This window comes from Mya arenaria, chromosome 7, assembly GCF_026914265.1.
Source record: "Mya arenaria isolate MELC-2E11 chromosome 7, ASM2691426v1".
In the NCBI taxonomy this organism is placed as follows: domain Eukaryota; kingdom Metazoa; phylum Mollusca; class Bivalvia; order Myida; family Myidae; genus Mya; species Mya arenaria.
Window position 1 is genome coordinate 70,803,426 of NC_069128.1, and position 21,899 is coordinate 70,825,324.

Genomic DNA, 21,899 nt, shown 5'->3' on the forward strand with positions numbered 1-21,899 from the left:
TTTAAGGGGTCACGATAACTTGTGATCCTTATATCACTTCAAAAGATTATTTCGCTGCTGAGCTACTCTCTCTGTGTTTTCTATTCCATCACTTAATTGGTATGATTATTTTAAGATATATTTATGTTTTAGTTTATAGTTTAAACAAATTTCTTAAAGTCTGATTGTGACGAAAGCTTACAGCATATAGATTCACGCCTGAGCTCGTTTTCTGTGAGAGGTCATATACTTGGGTATACTTGGTGTGAAACGATACCGCAACCACTTGGATTTAAGGCGGATACTACTTAACCACTCTCAGCCTTGTGATGGTTAGTATATTTGTTCTAAAGAAGCATGCTTTAAAGTTCAGTGTTCATAGCCCAAGTCAATAGTTCTAATTATAGGTCTAAGGGTTATCTATAATATGAGAGCATTTACACATGTAATTAGGTGTCTAATTAGCTGCAAACTAGAATGCAAGTTTTGCGCAACATCATCGATACGATTGCGTAGCTGGTGAGAAAGCAACATAACCGACGAAGCACAGTCATGCTTTCGAGCTTTTTTAACTATTGTCAAGTTATTTCACCTCCAAGCAATTATCCAACAGATTTAACAAAGATGCAAGGTATATTATATATATTTTACATAGATTTTCATTAGGCGTTTGACTATTGTGTCCATACTACAATGAAATATGCAGGGATAAGCCCAAGTATCACATATTCAAAAATGAACCATGTTTAGATGCACAGGACAAGGGCCCAGACGACAATGAACTAGATACACTAACGTATAAACACCTCATACACACATACAGTTCCAAAGTCAGACCACACACTCATCATAATAAATTAACCGATAAATTATGAGATACAGCCTTGGTACAGTCAGTAAAACACGACTTCACTGAAACAAGTGACCATGGGGGCTTAACAAATTGAATGACCATAACACTTGTGCAAACATGTTTCAGTAATTTATAAAAATAAATAGAAATAAAAACCTTATCAGAGCCAGCATTAACCATACTAAAAACTAAATGTAAAATCAGTTAAAGTTAAATAAAAAACGAAAAATCAGTGGAAAAAACTTCCCGGGGTTGAATATCAAGCTAAAGACATACGTTCCCGAGTACGGAACATGGAATATACCGTCAAGGGATTGTACATGTTCCATACATTGGTGATCACATGGTCAAATACGATGGTCTGATGTTTGCCAAGGTTCTCGATTTGTTTGGTTGAAACGGAAACGGTAAAGGCAATTTGGGGGGTCTCGCCCGATCCTGAAAGAGGATGACACACATTTGAAGATATGTAAAATTAAACGTCCTCTTTATGGATGGTATATTATGTAGGAGCACCCGATCTTTCGAATTCTAACCCCGATGAAAATAAGGATAACAAACTTATCTTTGATTTATGTAACGGTAATTTATAAAATTAATATAAATTAATAAATCTTTTAGTTATTAGTTAATTAATTAATTACTATCAAATTATAAATAATATGTATATATTAAATCGTGTATCGATCAATGAAAACAGAACGCATTAACACTCCTATATCGCGCACCTAAATAACATTTTACTTGTTAAAACCACGTGAACGATCTCATTATATTTAGTTACATATATGGCCATAAGAGCGTTTCTGAACACGTTGAACGACATACAACAGGGCCGATATCGAGAGATTTAGTGAGAAATATGGCTTTTAGAGCGTATTTTTAAGCAGACTTCGGGCGATCGATAGAGAGGTAGTACCCCTTTAGTGGTCAGTGAGCTTAAACATTTCCTTACGACGGTGTCTTTGTCCAACTTCCCGTTCAGTCATTGACCCACTTTGAAAAACAAAATTAACAACTAACAGTAATGTGTATAGTATACATCGCACACTACTTTTAACGGCAACTATTAAGTATCATCGATTATTTTTTTTACTCATACACAGCTGCATCATGCAGCCCTTCTTTATTCTACATGCGTAGTTTATGGCACATGAAGCTAGCCTGACGAGTCTGTAAATCTAACATGTTTTTTGGTTATGAGAACCCTTTAAGTGTATCGTTCACGTTATGGAGCTCAGACCTCGATCAAAACATTTTCGTTAGAAAGGTGAACAAAATGATGTTAACAATAAAAACAGAACATCTGAAGATTAAATAAGAGCTATATTGTTGACTTTTATTTAAAAGTTTGACAGAAAAATGTCCAAGCTAAATAACTATTTTCAACCAGTTGCTGTTTAATTTAAGTAAAATAACCCAATTTGAACAAATAAAAACCGTTGCTTATATAAAATCTGTAAACGAGTCTCTTTCAACTTACGGTGTAGTTTTTTGAAAATGCGATTTATTGATCAGAGTTAAGTATTAATTATTACAAAGTTAAATACTCTTTCTAAGGTATTCATTTTAAAATGTTTATTATAGATACATACAGAAACGTTGCCCTTTTGTGATTGTGTGTCTTTGCCACTGTCGTTAACATCAAAGGAGGGTTTTTTTCACAAGTGCTTCTTCAACACCAGCCGAGGAATCTTTCATGAGTGCAGCATTATTGTCATGGTTTTCTATTGATGTCTTCTTAAACTCTCCACTGTGTCGTTCCTTCTTGAGAAGAACTTAAGCAAACTGTTCCATATTTTGCATTTTAATTTTCATCTCATTAACGTTCATCTGAAAGTGTTTTATTTTACTCAATATGTCATTGTTATCATCAAAATCACCTTGCACCAATTTTTCAATTGTTTCTAGCAGTTTATGTCTTTCCTCTAGAAATTCGACTCTTTTATCCAAGGAATCAATTTTTCTGTTCATGTCAAACACCATCTTACGCATATCTATATCATTGAGGTTTAAGTCCTGCGCGTTTCCAATTGTCGTACATGCCAACATAAAGGCAATGGGCTTAAGGAACGCCATTTCACAATATATGTCGCACACATGGAACAAACAAACCACCGGCTGATTTATATAGCAAGGCTTATCTAGTCATAAAATCAGTACATTGTGATAAGTATGCATTGCTTTCTTGTCGTGTTAAGCTTATCTTAAAAGCAAAAACGCAGGCGTAGCCTGAACCCAAACCATTGTGACGCCTAACACTTTCAAGGGGAGCCACTATTCAACTACAGAGAATCAGATCTAGAAATTTTCGAATAATCTATGCTTGAAGATTTGAATTATGGTTAATTAGATACTTAACGTGTCATAGATTTAGGGCTATTAGATTTTCTAAAAATGCCTCTGAGTTGATGATTACCCAAGGGCTTTCAATACGCAAGATGCAATTCGTTTACAAAATAATATCTACAAATACGTTTGTATGTAACTGTATACAATACTTTTTTCTATTCTATGCGATTTCTGTCATGCAATTGTTCGGGGAACAAGGAATAGAAAACATTTTATTATTATATTTTATTGCATGAAAACAAGTATTGCAATTTTTAGTGCAAAATTTAACACTAATTTTAAACAAACATTTCAAAATCAATTATGCAAGGGGATGCCAACACCAGCCAACGTTTCTACAAAACGACATATTGCATACCAAGCAAAAATGTTTGATCATAATAAGAGTTATATCTAATGTATATTGCATTGTTTAAGTGGAAGGACTAGACCTTATAGAAATAGACGTGTGAGAAGGAGAGGATGGGCTCTTGATTCCGATTGTAAAGTTAATTTAAAATAGGGAATATTATGATAGGACGCTTTTCTGGAGACCTGTTTCGCGTCGAGTTCGGTGTGCCAACATGTATCCGTCGAGACCGCAGGTTGAGACGGATACATGTTTACTCACCAAACGAGACGTGATGCAGGTCACCAGAAAAACGTGTTATCGTAATATTCAATTTATTATATACCTGCCTATCTTATAATTCCTTTTTTTCGGTTTCAAGTTGATTTAAACTGACCGCCATCTGTCAAATGTCAAAATATACAATGGCTTGCGCGTATGAATGTGTTACGTACTAAGCAAAATAAGAAGAAAATATTTTATATCTTAGCAAAATTAACAAATTGCTGATACTAAAACAATTATTAAAAGTGACAGCACAAAAAAACAACAACAAAAAAACCGGTACTTATTTTACGATTATACACCAATCGTCTTTTTCTGTAGACGTAACCCGACCATTTTTAACAAAGTGAACATTCGTGGGATTTTTGTCGATCATTATATGCAGAATTGAGGTAAGTTCGTGAGTCAGTCGCTATTTCTATCATTAACGCGAATTCGACTTCTTCTTTGTATTGGCGAGCTGCTCAAGTGTATGATAATGCTACAATTTTTAAACTTCAAAATGGCAAACATCTAGCTGTCTAGGGAGATTGGAAGTGTCGTCTACTTCGACCTTTGTGGTTATCCTCATTTTTCTTTGAAGAACTATGTTCAGTAATATTAACATGCTTCTAGGCAGTGAGTAAAGTTGTAAAGTTGTGAAGTATTTTGTATAAAAATAGACAGGTTTTACCAGTTTTTTTGTCACGCTATTTTAGTAACACGAAAGTAGTTCCGAGACTACACACGATACTCGCATGATACGGAAACAGAAAACGACAGTATGGTGATATTTTTTCAATACGGCGTACTATATTTTCACTGTTGGATATGGAAAAGGAAATTGATAGGCATATAATAAATAGCAATAATAACATTCCGAATTGAATTCAATTGTCAAAAAGATTTTTTTTATCAAACCTGATATACAGAAACATATTATTTTCTATAACTAACATACCACATTAATCACCATAAGTGATTGATTCACAAGGTGTCATCTTGAAATTAAGAATACTATATGTTAGGAATAAAACAAAAGAAATTTGTAGTTGCAGTGTGTAGTTCTAACTTATATTCCCAGTCAACAGTGTTCAATCGTTCAGAACTTAAACTTTCAGTTTGAGTCCGCCGTCGCGACAGTTGGACCAGTGTCCGTCACCATTGATGCGTCTCACTCAAGCTTCCTGCTGCACAGGTACATAGAGTTAATTTTAACTAATCATAGTGTCCTAGTATGTTTTGTAGAGTTACGTTTACATGAACCGATTGGAGTTATGTAGTCGATGATAATTTCATTGTTGCGCTCTGATGCGCAAGCGTGACGTCAATAGACCTTTGCAAAATCGCGGTGGAGCGTCCATACAGCGTTTACGCAGAAACAATATTAGTCGATCTTAAAATATTTAACTTACGCATAAAACGTCCGTATAAAGTGGGTACATTCCCACCAACGTCACTATCTCTCATATATGGCCCAAGCTCTTCAGATATGGTTGCGACGTACAATGTATCGTTTTCGGCCTACACATCAGCTATATATTTGCTTGTATTGGATTGAGTTCATTGTTGTTTGCCTTGTGCCTCTGAACAGGGTTTATGTTATATTTTTCGTCTTCTGGGCTTGTCCCTGTTGTTTTCATTGTTCTATTATGTTGATTCTACTAATACTAACTTTAACTTGATAGTATACATTTAGGGAAACACATTTTCACTTATTGAGTGATCATTTTTATCTTTTTTTTTAACATTTTGAAAAAATAAATTTGCATCTTGATTCAGGTCCGGAGTTTACCACAGCTTCTTCTGTAGCCAGACAAGGTTAGACCACGGTGTTCTTGCTGTCGGATATGGCACAGAGAGTGGAAAGGACTACTGGCTCGTGAAAAACAGGTTAGGATAATGAAATATATGTGTTACCATAACTAGCAAATGACGTCATCGTTGTGAGATTAGATTTGTCTTTTGTCTTCCGGTTTTCGGATATGACATTGGAAGTGGAAAGGAAATCTGGTTCGAGAAGAACAGGTTAGGATATAAATAGATATGTGTTACTATAGACAGCAAATGACAGCATCATTGTAAGATGTGATTTGTCTTTTGTCATCCGGTTGTCGGATATGACATTGTAAGTGGAAACGACTGCTGGTTCGAAACGAACAGGTTGAGATTTAGATTATTAAGCTTTGGCCACAAGTTACTAAGTTGTGGCCGCAATTTACTAAGCTTTGGCCACCAGTTACTAAGTTATAGCCACATTTAACTAATCTTTGGACACACGTTACTAAGTTTGGGCCAGAAGTTACTAAGTTTGGGCCACAATTTACTAAGAGGTATTTGGCGTTGTAGAAAGAAGCCTCAAACATAAGCGTTATTGATATGTCCAATGCATTTTGTTGGGATGCATTTAGTTTCGCAGGCATACCCTGGTAGTAAATACGCCTAAGTCAAGTTTGAAGTGAGGAGTAAATTTTACTAAAATTCATTAATGCTTTATCCGTGGCAGTGCATTGTTTATGAAACCAAAGCCTCAGATAAGGTTTTATATGATATTGAGAATTACTCCATACCTTATAATTAACTATTGTGCGTATACCACATTTCAAGTGACTTATTCTTTATGATCTCATTGAAAATCAATATTAAACTCTAAGTTTCACGAAGGAAATTATGAGCGAGCATATACTTATACATGTCTTTAGATGTTTATGTTAATAATTATATATAATATTATAATTTACAATTACATGACTATACTCACAAAACGCTGCATGTTGAAAGCCATACAACGCTTTAAGCGCTTTGATTCAACTTGTTCATGTGCACTCGCTGTTACTCGCATAAACTATTGTCTTCGTGTTATCGTTCATGTCATTATAAACATGTAAACTTCACAAATATCCTGGATAACGTAGTGCTCACAAATAAATATACATGTACACAAACCTTGATGACGTAGTTCAGACAATTCAGTCCACATGTACAAATACCTGGATGATGTAGTGCACAAAAATATTCCACATGTACACGTACCTCTAGAAGTTGTGTTTCGCAACCTTTCCAACAGTTGCCACAGTAAGTGTACATGTAAACTTTTTTTGTGCGCTTCGTCATCCAGGTCTGTATATAGTGTACTGGTTAAAAATGACATGGACAAAAACTAGAAACCAAAATGATTGCTGTATCTTCCCACATCATTTGGCATGATAAGTATTGAATGTACATCTATTACGTATAAGATGCGAATGGCATCTTTTTAATACCTCATTCTTCTTCGAAGTGATCTCCCTTGACAAGCAGATAAGATCATCTATGCCACCACGTAATATACTAGCTGGAGTACAGCTATCTGAGGTTTTCGTTTGCTTTTTGAAAATTACTTGTTGTTTTTACACGCGTTTATTTGATATTTGCGGGAAAGGACTTTCATAAGTTGTTTAACATCTTCCAGTCCAATCTTATATTTTGATGGGGAACAAGATGTCTCAACAAATGATAAAAATACCCTTAAGCAGGGCTTTAAAACGAAAAGGATCGTAGAAGTAGACTAGGCTCGACTTGCTGCTCTCTAGCTTGTAATGTATCGTCCTGATCCGAATCAGCAATTGGTTATCCTGACTCTTCCTCTGACGAAGTCTCTAGTAGTCAATATACATATATATACATATATGAAAATAGAGAATTCGAAGTCATATATAATCAGAAATAAAACAGTTTTGTGTTATCAAAAAAAAACTTTAAAACCTTAACCAAACAAGTATATGGTTTTAGCGAACAGTTCCTTTGTTTTACGTTTACCTATGTATAACTATGGCTCTTAACAGCAAATATCAATTTGTTAGTTTACACATGTAGTTGCAAAAATGATGCTTGTTTCTATGGCGACGAGAAACAGATATTTCAACACAAAGCATTCACAATAAGATATAAACACAAATATAAAAGTATAGAGCATGGTTTAGCAACCATGTCATTCATACCAATTAGCAGATGGGCACATCTTCCGGAATAGGATTGAACGTAAACCTAGTTAAGTTATTCTTTTCATTAAATAAACATTTCTCACGGTTTTATCGACAATCGGTGCAAAACGTTGATTGTTTTCCTCAGCCCTAAAGTTTAATAACTTTAAATGATCATATCATGTAATTATATGTGACTGGCACCGAACTCTACCATTTTTTTTAATCACGGCATAATCATTCTCCGGTTATTTTGCAGCTGCATTCCGGCTACCTTTGAGATCTCCAAAAGTATCATATCCACTGTCGCCATCTGTTTCCGTCTTTCCATATATATTATCCGTGTTAGAACCCTTCAAATTATATTTGTTCAATTGATTATATGTGGTATCGTCATCTCCGCAACGTATATTGCGTTTCCAGTTTATAATGTTACTTGTGATATCATATTCATTTTCAATTTGTCTGTCTAACATTGGCAGAGTTCCATTTTTATTATGAATATGGTCATACTCATTGAATAGATGTAAAGTGACTTTGTTATAGTTGCTATATTGCTTAGCCAATTTAGTCGCGGCAGAGCCATTTTTGCCATCGGTTGTGTCTTAATCGTTAACTATTTATTTCTCTGGCGTTTCGGTCAAATCATAATGGTCAAATTCGGTCGCATCTAGCTCTGCATACTGACCTGCATCATCTTTATTCACTCCGTCAAATGTCTTTTCAAGTGCAAGATAAGTATGATTGGAAGCTGTCAAGTCATGCATTGTGTTTGTGGTAGATTCAAATATCGGAGTTGACATGAAGGAATTATCGGTCGCTGTGTCTGCGCTATGATTGCTTGTTTTCTCAGTTTGTGTGTGACATTCCGGTAGATATCCCCTACAAAGTTAAAAAAGGATGTAGCATTATTTACAATAAGCATTTGTTTTCACCACAGTTTCACATGAGGTTTGAGTATTGTCCAAGACTTAAGTTTTTGCACGACAGCAGCATTGACGAGGAACTAAGGATATACTTCTACTATATGCTTTCCGATGATTTGTGGCATACAAATTTTTGGTGCTCAATCGGTGAAATATATTACGATCTTACACTGAAAGAAACAATTATCCTCTATATACCTACGTTTTTATTTTAATTTACATACGCCACGCTAAAAGACTCATTGGTATAGTATGACAAATATAATATATAAACAAATACAGTATGAACTACGAAAACAAATTTAACATACACGGGTAATGTGCAAATTTCAAATTGTGGTCATTCAATAGTGACCGGGTACCAACGGGTAAGGGAAACGCCTTAACGGTTTTAGAAAATTGAATGCAGCCTTACTAAACTACAAGGAATGTGGATTTTTTAACGTATGAGCAACATCATAAATTATGGAGGCATATGCTTAAATTGTTTAGTATCGAATATTTAACCATCTATGTCTAATTTTATAGAAAAAAAGACTTTCAAGTTGTCGAGTAATAAATATTTCATTTGTATATCTATATAAAATGAAACAACAAAATGGTCCTACTTTCTTTTCAAGAACAGCAGCACAATCATCGCTCCAACGATAAGTAAAACTAGAGAAACGGACAAACCAGCTGCGAGACCGGCCGTGGTTCCTGCAATATATTATTATTATTATTATTATTATTATTATTATTATTATTATTATATCATATTTGTTGAGCGCCCTTTTCATAATGTTGTAAAAACACACACACATAAAGCGTCTTAAAATGCTATAAGCAATAAAATAAGCATAAAAAAGTAAAATAAGAATAAGAAATCAACAACATGAAACCAAATATGAATATATAGTTACTGTAGTTCTGTATCGTAAAAATAAGTAGGGATAAAAACAGTCACAGTTGTTATCTATACGTTGTAGGAAGTTTTGAAAAGTTGTGTTTTGAGAGCTCTTTTGAATGAATTAAGTGATGATTCTTTTCTGAGAGTGTCCGGGAGAGAATTCCATAGTTTAGCGGCAGCAACTTTGAAACTCCTATCACCGTAAGAGACCAGTCGACATTTTTGTGGAACAAGGGTGGTTGCTGCACTTGCTGATCTCAGGTTTCTAGTTGGCACGTAAAACTCTACTAAGTCTCTCATGTAAACCGGCGACTGACCATGCAAGGTTATGAAAGTTTGAATGATAATTTTATATTTAATTCTATCTTATATTTGAAGCCCGTGAAGATCTTTAAGGATTGGTGTTATGTGTTCAAAACGGCTTGTTTTCGTAATGATACGTGCAGCTGTGTTTTGAACAGTTTGCAGTTTGTTCGTTGTTGATTTCGGCACGCCATACAAAGAGAATTGCAATTATCTAACCGTGATGTCACAAGCGAGTTTATGAGAGTCTTGGTGGCATCAGCGGACAAATATGGCCGAATGTGACCAATCTGTCGTATCTGACCATAGCATGTTCGAGTCACCGAATTAACATGCTGGTCCATGTGCATGTTCGAATCAAGCGTAACACCAAGGTTTCGAACAGTTTTTGATGGTTTTATGCTCGAATCGCCAATTTCCAGTTCTAGAATTTCAACAAGTTTGGAGTGTTTTTGACTTGAAAAAAGAATTAATTCAGTTTTGTCTGCATACAATTTTGACATGTTTGAATTCCTCCATGATATGATTTCTTTTAGGCATTGTTCAACTCGCGTGATTGTGACTACTTTTGATGCTTGGTCAGTTGGTTGAAACGATAGATAGAGTTGGGAGTCATCTGCATAAAAATGGTGGTTTCGACGATGGTTTTTACAGATAGACCCGACCGGCTTAGTGTACATCGTGTAGAATTTTGGGCCCAGTACCCATCATATGAAAGGAGCATTTAGGCTTTTACATTTAATAAATCAATACTAAGATGTAGCAACTTTTTAAAGAAAAATCAATTTTGGAAATCTTATTTCTAATGTCTTCAATCAATGTTTGACTTAATCACAGTTTACATATGCCCACATTATTCCTTGTTTTTTTTTGTGTTACTATTTATAGATCATGTCTTTCATTACACGTTGTTTGTTGTTTATCAGTGTCTGTTTATGCCTTCGACGTATATCTTTTAACAGCGTTTTTGTAAAATGTTAGGCTACTGTGCTTTTCACTGAAGTTTGCATTGTATTTTTAAGCATCAGTGTGTTTCGGTGTAAAATATTATCAATAAATTTTAGGTGTAAGGACACGCAGACACTGATTAAAAAGGTTTTATTTCTCGTTCGAAAGCCCAGACCTGCTTTTACTGACAATTATTTTTAAAATTAAGTTACGTTCATGTAAAAAATACATACATAATTAATCAACATAAACGTAAACACTGCTACAGTTCATATACGTATAAAACATTTTCCAACCCAAAACACATACTTGTTTTATAAGATGGATAGCTATAAATATACCTGAGTCTTCTGTGCCTAGCGGCGCCGTTGTTTCTTTCGGTGCTGTGTACGATTTTGTTGATGTTGTTGCGTTCGATATTGCTGGTAAATACACAAAACACATGGTTACATTTCAACTACATGAAATCATGTTTTCTACTTCAGTGTTTCACTATTTCCCGATTTCAAATTCTCGACTCCACGATCTCAATTTGATAAAATAACGATTTCAATATTCTACGATTTCAACAACTTCATATTCATTATTCATTATTTCACGGATTCATTGTTTCAATTGCACGAATTCATGATTTAAACTTCACGAATTAAAAAGTTCGACTTATAGATAATTAAGACTATTGTTTGTTCATAATTATATTCTATCGGGATGCATAGAACAGTGCATTCCTTACTCAATATTACGAATCGAGTTTTATACAATTATATGTAAAGGAACTGAAGTGTATAAGAAGACTAGTATACATGGAAAACAAGTGAATACATTTGTACATTAACGTTACATCCGTTTGGCTAACAATTCTTTCTAAAACATGTTAGGCGGCGATTTTATTAACTATTCACGGACATCAAAACGGTTGCGTTACAACATCGTTTAAAGTTGAAAGAACTGTTCACTTTTCTTACAATCTAGAATATTATCCATATACTCTTGTCCGTTGAAAATTGTAAACATGAATTCCTATAGAATTCATCCTCGTCTTATAAAGGAAATAAACCATATGACAATACAAAAATACGATCTCGCGCAAAGCTAAAGCAGGGACGATGAAGGAAGTTGATAACAAATTTAGTGTTATATATAGAGAATACTAGGTTAGTGCCGTGGATGGAGGAAGTTAATCTGGCCAGGCGGAGGAATTTATCGGGTGAGCCGAAGGCGAACCCGATAAAATCCGCAGCCGAGCCAGAGAAACTTTCTCTTTCACGGCACTAACCTAGTATTCTATTTATCCTGTTACTTTGTTAATTCAACACTATAAAAACCTTAAAATTATTAAGTATATTTAAAAGTAAGGGGGGCTACTGTTTTTTCCCTGTTGACGTCATCACACCCGGTATTCATGTTTAAATCGCCCCCAAAATAGTTCTCAAAACTGTTCAACTTTTTTTCAATACGTTTATATTCAAAGTCATTGCATTTTAATATGTAAATATCAATTTAAAACATAAAAAGCTTAAACGAGCATAAGCATGGATCAGTCTCCAAAACATTATCTGATGATGTAACAATTATTCCGCAAGTCACAGAGTACAGTACACAGGTCAAGATTCAAGATCACGAGTGTTTAAAAACAATCGACAACTATTAAATGGATTTAATTCATGTTAATAGTGTTGGATGTTCAGAACTGCAGCGGCAAAGAGATCTTATATTTCTGTTGTAAGTGAGATTTTGTCATTCACCACAGAAATGGAATAAACTATCGACGAGTATCGTTAAATGCTGTTTCACAGTTTCCAGCATTAGCGGGTGGGGTAAGATTTTCACATCACATGTAGATTTTCAGGTCGATTGTTTTGCCAGTGTTATTATTTTGCATAATGATGGGACTTTATGGGCGAGTGATTGTTGAGGTCGGCTGTTGGTGGTCCATTGATAAGATACTGAAACAGTATTCGTGCTGTTCCTCTGACAATGCAGGATATAGAAAATAAGTTCGTTTTCGCGGTCACATGACCACCTGACTGTAGATAAACATCACGTGGTCTTCTATCCTAATAAACTAAAAAATACAAGGCACCTTGTTATTGGATCGATATGTATGCAAGTGACAGGATAAAATCTATACTCTGTAATGCATAAGCAATAAATGTTTACTTACGAGAATGACATAAGTGCTGTCTAGGTTGATTCCCATCTTTAAACACAACCGTACCATTTTTATGCAGAACAGCGACCGCGACCGCAGGCATTTCGTAGAGGGTGAAATTTTCTGCATATTAAGTATCTTTTGAACATTTGAATGGGTAAAATGTTCCAATTATATTTCCAATGTAGTTTATGCGATATTTTTTATTAATTTTGCTCATGTTCTTTTATATATCATAATCGTTTATGACTATTCATAATATTGTTTTCTTTATCCATTTGCTTCAAATAACCTCTAATGTATGCCCAAGGAATGTATGAGAGATAACAAATAAGCTATCAATTAATAAATATAAGAACATGACATACCGGTTCGTTTTATAGTGGACAATTTTCTTATGACCCCTGTCCAACGCTCCAGTCCGTTAGTATCGTCAGAAAACATTGTGCTCATTATGCTTGTATATGTCGCTGGATATTTTCCGGCAGAACAACAAGCTTCAGATGCAGATGCCCACGTTTCTTTATAGTCAGAGTTCAGAATAACAGCAGTTTGGTTATCATCTGTAGATGAAATATAAGAAATGTATATTATATGATACATCCCTTTGGGTCCCGATCAATAGTAAAACAACAACAAAAACAACTAATAAATTATGGTTAAATATTTTACACGTCTACTGATCATGGTAATTATATGAAATATATTGCTTCATAGATAGTAGAACAATTCCGACTAGTTTGGGTTTAAATGAAGAGGCCGAAATAACCCTAAAATCTAATTTTATATCCGATAAAACACACTCACACACTAAGCTAGTGGTCTCCTCTATGTAAAAGTAGCTTGTCGTTGGTAGTTTTGCATTACCATTGTTATCAATGTTCCAGATTTACTAATTTATATGTAACAATTAAAGTAAATGAGGTTCAATAAAAAGTTGTGTGCCATTGTTTTATTGTTTAATAGGTTTAAGGTTTGCCCTAAAATATTTAAATTTGCTGCTTTTGATAAACGTTGGTGCCAGTGGTTATCGTTATGGTAATCCCTACGTCCACATGTAACACAATGCGGTCATAATCCTAGGGAAATACCTTGGCTACAAAGGTAGCTAGGTGAGATCACGTGGATATGACGTCGTTTGAATATTGAGGTCAGGGCCGATCGCACGTACCTCCGAGAGTCTGGTTCTTGTTTCCAAGCTAGAAAGTTTGGTTTTGACTCTCGAGCTAGAGAGTCGTAGTTATTCCACAGATATATATGACTTGTAAATAAAATGTAGAACTTTGCGGACTTGTTTATAACATAAGGTGACGCTGGACTATTGCGTCACACCAATCTCCGTCGCCCGTTATTGAACTATTTTTGTCGTTGAGCGCAGTGTTTACTGGTTGTAATATATATACCTAATCTGAATGTAGTTATGTGGCGTTGTGTGTCTCGTTGAGTGTGTTTTCGTTCTTTGATCATTTTCTTTTACACAAGCTCATTGTTAAATGTTGCCCTATTGGGTTCGTCTTTGAATGAGATATTATAACTTACAAAACTCTACATTTATGTCATCTGTGTGCTTGGAGCAAAGCATATGTGCCCAGCTGCATTCTTATTTATTCAGCCTACTGCTGACTGAACTCATGTATTCTGAAACTCTCTTCTGCGGATAAGCCAATAGTTGTATAGCCTATGCATAAACAGTGTGGTAGATGTATGTGTTACTTTATAATAAGATGTCATTAAATGGTCAGCGTTATGAAATACAATTAAAAGACGAAAACAATTAGGAAGTCATAGATGGCAGATTTAGTCAGAGATACTAAAAAATTAAAGTGTGATATAATTATATACATCTCCAAGACTGTTTTATCCCATTACCTTTTAAAAATGAAATGTCCAAGTAATAAGACAAAGTTAATGGGAACATGTCTATATTTTCCTTTAAGTACTTGGATGTACAAACACTAATAATATTAAAACAGCTTTCGATACACTGTCGACATTATCTCATTTTTAACGTGTTAATTCTTTTCAAGTTGTTCATTTGATCCTATATTATAGTAACAATGACTTCTAAGCCTTTCAGATATTAATATTATATGATTTCACCTTTACTAGAAAAGACTACGCTGAGAAAAAATACGTTTATGATCAACAAACTCAAAACTTTACTATATGTAGACTATATTGAGTACAAATGTTAAATTCTACTTTTAAAATACAGACTAGATAATGTTTGTGTCTTGGAATGTACATTTAATTTATATCACATAAAAGAAGGCATGTTTTACATCATTATCATCAGATCCGATTTTACAATTTAAAAAAGCACACGATAAAATGGGATAAATCTTTTAATATCCCTTAGCCCGTCAATTATTTCTGGTAATAAATGATAAAAATGTGTTATTAACTGGGTTAACCATATACCTGAAAAGTTATGGTTATTGCAAAGGGGTTGAAGGGAAAAATCTTTCTTCATGCATGTCCTCCATTTAAATATGTAATCGGATGGAGTATTATTGTATGTGAATGAGAGGCAACTGCATTCAATCGACGTACATGTGTCGTCCGTCTTTGATATTACTGAAATATATATGATTACCGTAAGATAACATTTCACATGATAACAACAGTCATATCTTGGAATCATTTGCATTAATCACGCATGCGTGTACCAACTGCACGACATGTACACGGCTTTGGTTTGTCCTAGGCATAGTTTCGGCAAGGGGGTCAGTTGTTCGAAACGAGTGTCAATAATGACAACTTCATGTGCAAATAAGCGTCGACATATCTTCTAAATGCGAAACATTTTGTATTTCGTATAGTCAATCTCTTTTACCCTTCACGTAAGGTATGTTATACAATTTTAATAACAAAATGCTATGTTACAAGTTTACACTATGCTGCTATAATAAATGCTACTTTTAATAATTATTTATCTATAGAGTCAAAACAAGAGCACACGATTTTAAGCCTTAATTTATATATTCTCTGGCAAAGAAAGTACTTCATAGGGAGACATCTCCTCAATTTGTATACAGAAATAATATACGTACATTAAACTACTAACTTACTTCTTTCATTGTCTGTGTTGTATACAGACATTATATTGGTCTCTGCCATTCCACACGGAAATTCAAAGTTCGAGTCATTGCAATGTGAATCACAAGATATGTTGGCAAATACTGTATATCCCAAGGCACATTTACATGTAAGGCCCTGGAAAAAATTACGCTTTTATAACATCTTGCATGTATTTACACAAACAGCTAGTGTGTATATTCGCTACATTCATACGAAGTTTTAAATGTTTCAAGATTTTACGCATCCAAATAATAAATAAATAAGTAAAACAAATACAAAGAATAAAATGTTATATTTTCTTACTGTATTTGATTTCCATAACCCGAAGGTTTTACATCCAGTAGCGGATATGCAGTCGCCAAGACTTTGTACGTCATAAATCTGCCCTTCATACTGATCCCTTCGACCGTTTCCTAATTTTGCGTTCATTTGTAAAAATACTTCATAAGGTAGCAACATTACGACAATGCAATTCTTAAAAAGTGATGCATGCAAACACACCACGTTTCAAAATATATTAATTAAAATATATTTAATGATAAACATAAGAGCAAAGACGGCTCGGGTTTGTATACATTGCGAATGTAGCTGTAAGTGAACACAAAGATAAATGGCAATGATTCCTAAGCTACTACAAATGGTCAATCTTTACTTACCGACATATGTGTAGGTAACCATTGCTTGGTAATAGCCAATCCAAACACCTTTCCCAGGAATTGTTAGGTTCGAAATATCCTCGGTTGAATCTATAGAAGGTGTACTCCCAGAGAAATTCAGGACTGGAAATGCTATTTGACATGAAGCTTTTCCCCATACCGATGGTTGTGTCTCGATGAAATAACTATGCACTGGAAAATAAAAAGAGAAAATACATCAACATTGTGCTCAGAACGGTTACAACTACATAAGTAGTGAATATAGGAAATGAGTGTCCAAAGAAGCGTAAAACATATATTATTAATATGAATCACAAGTCTTTGAAACGTTAAGAAAACAGGAGTCTTTAGATAGAACGCTTCATTGACAATAATTATACTAATATATATAATAATTCTTTCGACGCACCCTGGTATGGACTTGAGACACTTTTATTTACGGGTGACGTCTACTTATGGACTTAACAAAGTCGTTTGTACGACCCTACCTACTTCACATTCGGCCAAATATTCTCAAAATGTGCTTCACATAAATTAATTGAGCACATATTGTTAATATTGCTTTAAAGTCCTCATACGGTGTTCATGTATGGCAGGGATTACTTCCCTTTTTGCCGTAGTTATGCGATTATTGATTTTTTTTTTTGGTTCAGCTAATGTGAAACAAAAAAGTTGGTCATTCATTGCTCTTATAAGGCATGAGTAAGCCGCATCCAATTGCACATGTTCTCGGTATGACCTTCCTAAAACAATGAAAATCAATACGGAAATACCCAAAGTACATTTATATGTTTAGATCGTCAGTATCCAGAAATATATTTGTTTGCTTATGCGTTGAAAATAAATTGATTAAAAAGTATGTTTCATGTTTCGTACAATAGAATATGAAGCAAACTTGTTTTGGTAATTTAAACTATTATTGCTACTGACGAATCACAAAACATCGTTAATTCAAATAGTTATAATTAAGATTTATATGTATTTATCTGCGGTTAAATTAAATTAAATGCGGTCGACAGGACAACATTGTGTGTTTTGCAAACCAAGGCTGATTCATTCTTATGAGATTAACAGAGATGAGTGACTTTTATACTTAATTAAATCATTGACATTTGAACACTACTGTGATCACTAGCGACTCCATGTTTTATCATGTATGTTTTATTATGTATGCATCATCAAAACGATAATTTGATTCTGAACGATCCACATCATGACTCATAACTCACTGTCTATAACTGTCGCCCTTCGCGAGTTACAATGGTGTTTTGTACTGTTTAATTAAAATGATCGTGATACTGTATACACCCCAACCTGGACCGACATTTGTTCAGATATCTGGTAGAAATTTGGCTAGTTGACCTTGCTGCGCCATAGAACATTGGTGTTTGAGAATGAATATTGTAAATCGAATTACATTTAATAAATTATCATATTTGTTGCCATTTTTAAAACATTCTACGTGCACTTTCAAAGTTGTTTGTAAAAATGTTCAAAAGGCTAGTAACTAATATAAGAAAGTCTTGCTCTTAAAATCCAAAGTAAAAATGGAGGATTTAGTTAAAACATCAAATTCATCGATGTGAAATCACGACAAAACGCAAATGGATGCCTTATATGATAACGTACTCTCACAGGCGGTCCTATAATGTATGCGTTTGTCAATGCCAAGTTTCCTGACAGCGGTTAGTGTCAAAATGTACATGTTTACAGGTTGGATACTTGGTTCATCTCTAAGCTTTTGAGCAAAGTTCCGAGGTATCACACATATGCCCTGCGCCATATTTAGTCGCGGTGGAACACTTGGGTGTTGAGTTATATCAGACGAACCAGGAATACTTGAGATGTTTTAACAGTGTATGCTTCATAGGCCATAAGGGCTTCAATGATTGTTATGCATCTATTTGTTATCCTTACCTATAACTGCCTTATTGTTTGAAAGAGGCCCGGGGAAATGATGACAAATCATCAAGCCTGAGCTTTAATTGGTGTACAGCAACATGCGGTATATTTTAGTATTTCAAGATTACGTGATGGAAATGTAACCAAACAAAATCATTATATCCGTTAGTTTAGATCTGTAAGTTAAATTACTATATGATTTTCTAATGAAACCGATGAAGTCGACCTCTTAGTGTTGGTCATTGGTCTATGTTGTGAATCTATTTTCGCATTTTGTTTGCTCTTTTATGCGAGCATTACATAAAATGCTTTTCATCAGCAATGAAAATAAATACTACATATATGATGCAGAATGATGCATTATTTAGTGTACATATATTCATCTTTTTTAATTAGTTCATCTTTTTTAAATGAATTCATCTTTTTTAATTAATTAATGCTTTCATTCATTAATGCTTTCATTCATTAATTCATTAATTCATTAATTCACTCACTCACTCACTCACTCACTCACTCACTCACTCACTCACTCACTCACTCACTCACTCACTCACTCACTCACTCACTCACTCACTCACTCACTCACTCACTCACTCACTCACCCACCTCACAATTGAATAAAAAATGAAAAAATGAAACAGTTAATGGTTTGGTACGTTAAACGAACTTTTATAATGTTGACGACCCTTAATGATTGTTACGGATTAAGTATTGCCATGACTTCTTTACCTCACATTTAAACATTATCACCGCTTATACTAAGTTTATACTAGTTCAGCACATCCTTTAAAGGAAACCCTTTAATTTAATCACGAATGTTTGCACAGAAAATCATTGAAAACTACAGTCCCAACCCAGATACCGAAAAATGTTTTGTGATAAGCCGAAATAACATCAAGTCTGTATATGTCTTGCAAGCTTAATGTTTTGGACATAAACTCTTATATATTTGACTACAGCCCAGTAAACGCTCTTGTATGTTGCTCTGAAGATCACCCTGCATAAATGATAATAGTCTTTACAATGTATAATACGGTTTGACCATTTTCCTGCAATTAATGGTGTGACCATGACATACCATCATAGAAAAAGGAGGAAATTCAATGGTTTTGCTACGACAATGTTATGGACATAACCATATCAATGATTTAAAAAGTTAAATTGGTACAGATGTTTCGACCATGGTTGGATTAATGGTCAAAACAAGGTCACCTGTCTAAATCATAACAGGATTGTCCAAATGGCAATATTTTATTTGTTTCAAATTCAGTGTCAGATCAACACTCTTTCAATTATATAATGTATTACTGTTACTGTAATGAAAATAAGAACAATACCACATGAAGTTCATAAAAGTGATTTTATGTTCTATGTCTTTGGCGTTTACCCAGTGCCATTAAACCGGGTTTATGTTTAAACTTTTTGCTACTGAGCTTGTTTCTGTAGCTATTTGCATAAATATTTATCTGGATAAATTAAGGTTATAACATATTTGTGCGAATGTCAATGATTTAGCATTGTTTCAAACTCGGTGTAAGATCAAGTGCCTTTCACCAAGCTTGTATTAGATATGATTTTACTATGACGGTAATTTAAATTAGAGCAATACCATTATAAGGTCATATAGTTTATATCAAACATATTTTCTTCAATTCACAGGTAACAGGATATTGTGTTCTGAATTTTTCCCAAAACACATCAGAACATTTGTTTACCAAAAAAAACAAAACAGTTTAAGTCTCGGTTAACAATTAAGACAATCCGAAATAAACACCGACTTCATGAATTTACATAATTGTATGAGTTTTAAATAATTTAATCAGGTTTATTCGGAACTAATTCTTTTGAAGTTCAAAAGTTTAAAGATCGAAATAATTGTCTTTGATTATCTGTAATTTTCAAAATAGCTACATGAAAGACCATTTATTAAAACTCGCCATCTGTACAGCGCGTACCGCTGAGTTCTCATTTTTTATCATTGAACTCGCAATTATGCCACCTCAATTTGTCCAAACTTTCATCTCTTAAATATCTTATTTTATAACTCAATCAAATGCAAAATGCAACTTGATCTACGTCATGCATCTTAAAATGCAATAATAAGTTTCATAGCCGACATTAAGTTGTTTTGAAATCATTTATTATACAATTGCCTTAGATAAGACACTTTTATTTATTACTTGTAGTGTATTCGTATTTGATATGAATATAATTTTATGACGAAAATAAACGAGACGGGAAATAAAAGACAATTATACAAAAGAAAAGTTATTAAATGTCAGCAGGATCATTAAACGCAAGGTTGCGTTACACTGATATTCTCAATCATTCCATCAGTACTTAAGTACTGTGCACTAGGTATCTTATCCCTTTAAAGCGCTTATAAAAGAACCGAGGCTGTCCAACAAATAATGACAATGTTTTAAAGAATTTTGAAATCACAAAGAAACAAATACATAGAAAGAATAGGATAGAAATACTGACTAGCACAAAATATATATGCTCAAACCTCTAACACCTCTTACATATTTATAAAGAATCTCTTTATTAAACCATGGACAATGTAATATATTAACTATGCCAAGACGAAGCTTTCAGCAAAAACATTGAGTCATGCTTCTACAGATTACCTTTTACATCATATATACTTCTTGTAAACCTTCAAATTATCTTAATTGTAATTGAATTTACCCTAAATTGACAACATGATAAGAACTATTTTAATAGGTTTTAGTATTCACCATGAACATACTGAAGAATAATCTATTCTAGACTAGATGCTTAAAATACATATTTTTTCTGTACGACAAATTCAAAAGCTATTGCTCTACTTACCTAGAAAATGTACATTTGTCCCAAAAACAAACCAAAACAAAACGATCATTGTCCTACCACATATATGAATACTTTAACCTATTATCGTTTCACGGTATATAAATATTTAGATACACATTTTATACCATATTTATTATTTAAACACACTATATACGTCTGCTCGTTATGGTAGAAAACACAGGTTTAATCCAACCGACTTCCTTGTCGATAAATACGCTGTATATCATGTCATCGAATAAGGCAATCTTGCATTACCTTATCACGGAAGTTCATGAAACAAATATTCTATGATATTAAACACGAAACTATTTTCTTCCTTTTTACGTTTTAGTCTACATGTAATTTATATGAAGCTAAACAGACACGCCCTTTGGCAAACATTTATCATACGTATGTATATTAAGTGGAATCAACTGTACCATACCATTATGGAGAATTTAAAAAATAAAATCAAAACATTCAACGGCGG

At 33.9% G+C, this 21,899-nt stretch overlaps 1 protein-coding gene across 1 annotated transcript; it reads right to left on the minus strand.

The window, feature by feature from the left end:
- Positions 1–6,486: 6,486 nt before the first annotated feature.
- LOC128241574 (uncharacterized) lies at positions 6,487–21,596 on the minus strand. Its single transcript, XM_052958578.1, has 10 exons — positions 21,431–21,596; positions 16,694–16,885; positions 16,341–16,450; positions 16,028–16,172; positions 15,378–15,533; positions 13,325–13,519; positions 12,969–13,079; positions 11,146–11,226; positions 9,273–9,363; positions 6,487–8,620 (listed from the first exon to the last, which is right to left on the minus strand). Exons 1-10 carry the CDS (start codon positions 21,477–21,479, stop codon positions 8,359–8,361), a joined length of 1,392 nt encoding a protein of 463 aa, XP_052814538.1. The 5' UTR covers positions 21,480–21,596; the 3' UTR covers positions 6,487–8,358.
- Positions 21,597–21,899: the final 303 nt, after the last annotated feature.

Coding starts and splice junctions, on each gene's coding strand:
- LOC128241574 (XM_052958578.1), bottom strand. CDS start 21,479: ATGATCGTTTTGTTTTGGTTTGTTTTTGGGACAAATGTACATTTTCTA. Junction 16,886..21,430: donor GACAAATGTACATTTTCTAG/GTAAGTAGAGCA, acceptor TTTATTTTCCAG/TGCATAGTTATTTCATCGAG. Junction 8,621..9,272: donor CTGCTGTTCTTGAAAAGAAA/GTAGGACCATTT, acceptor TTAACTTTGTAG/GGGATATCTACCGGAATGTC.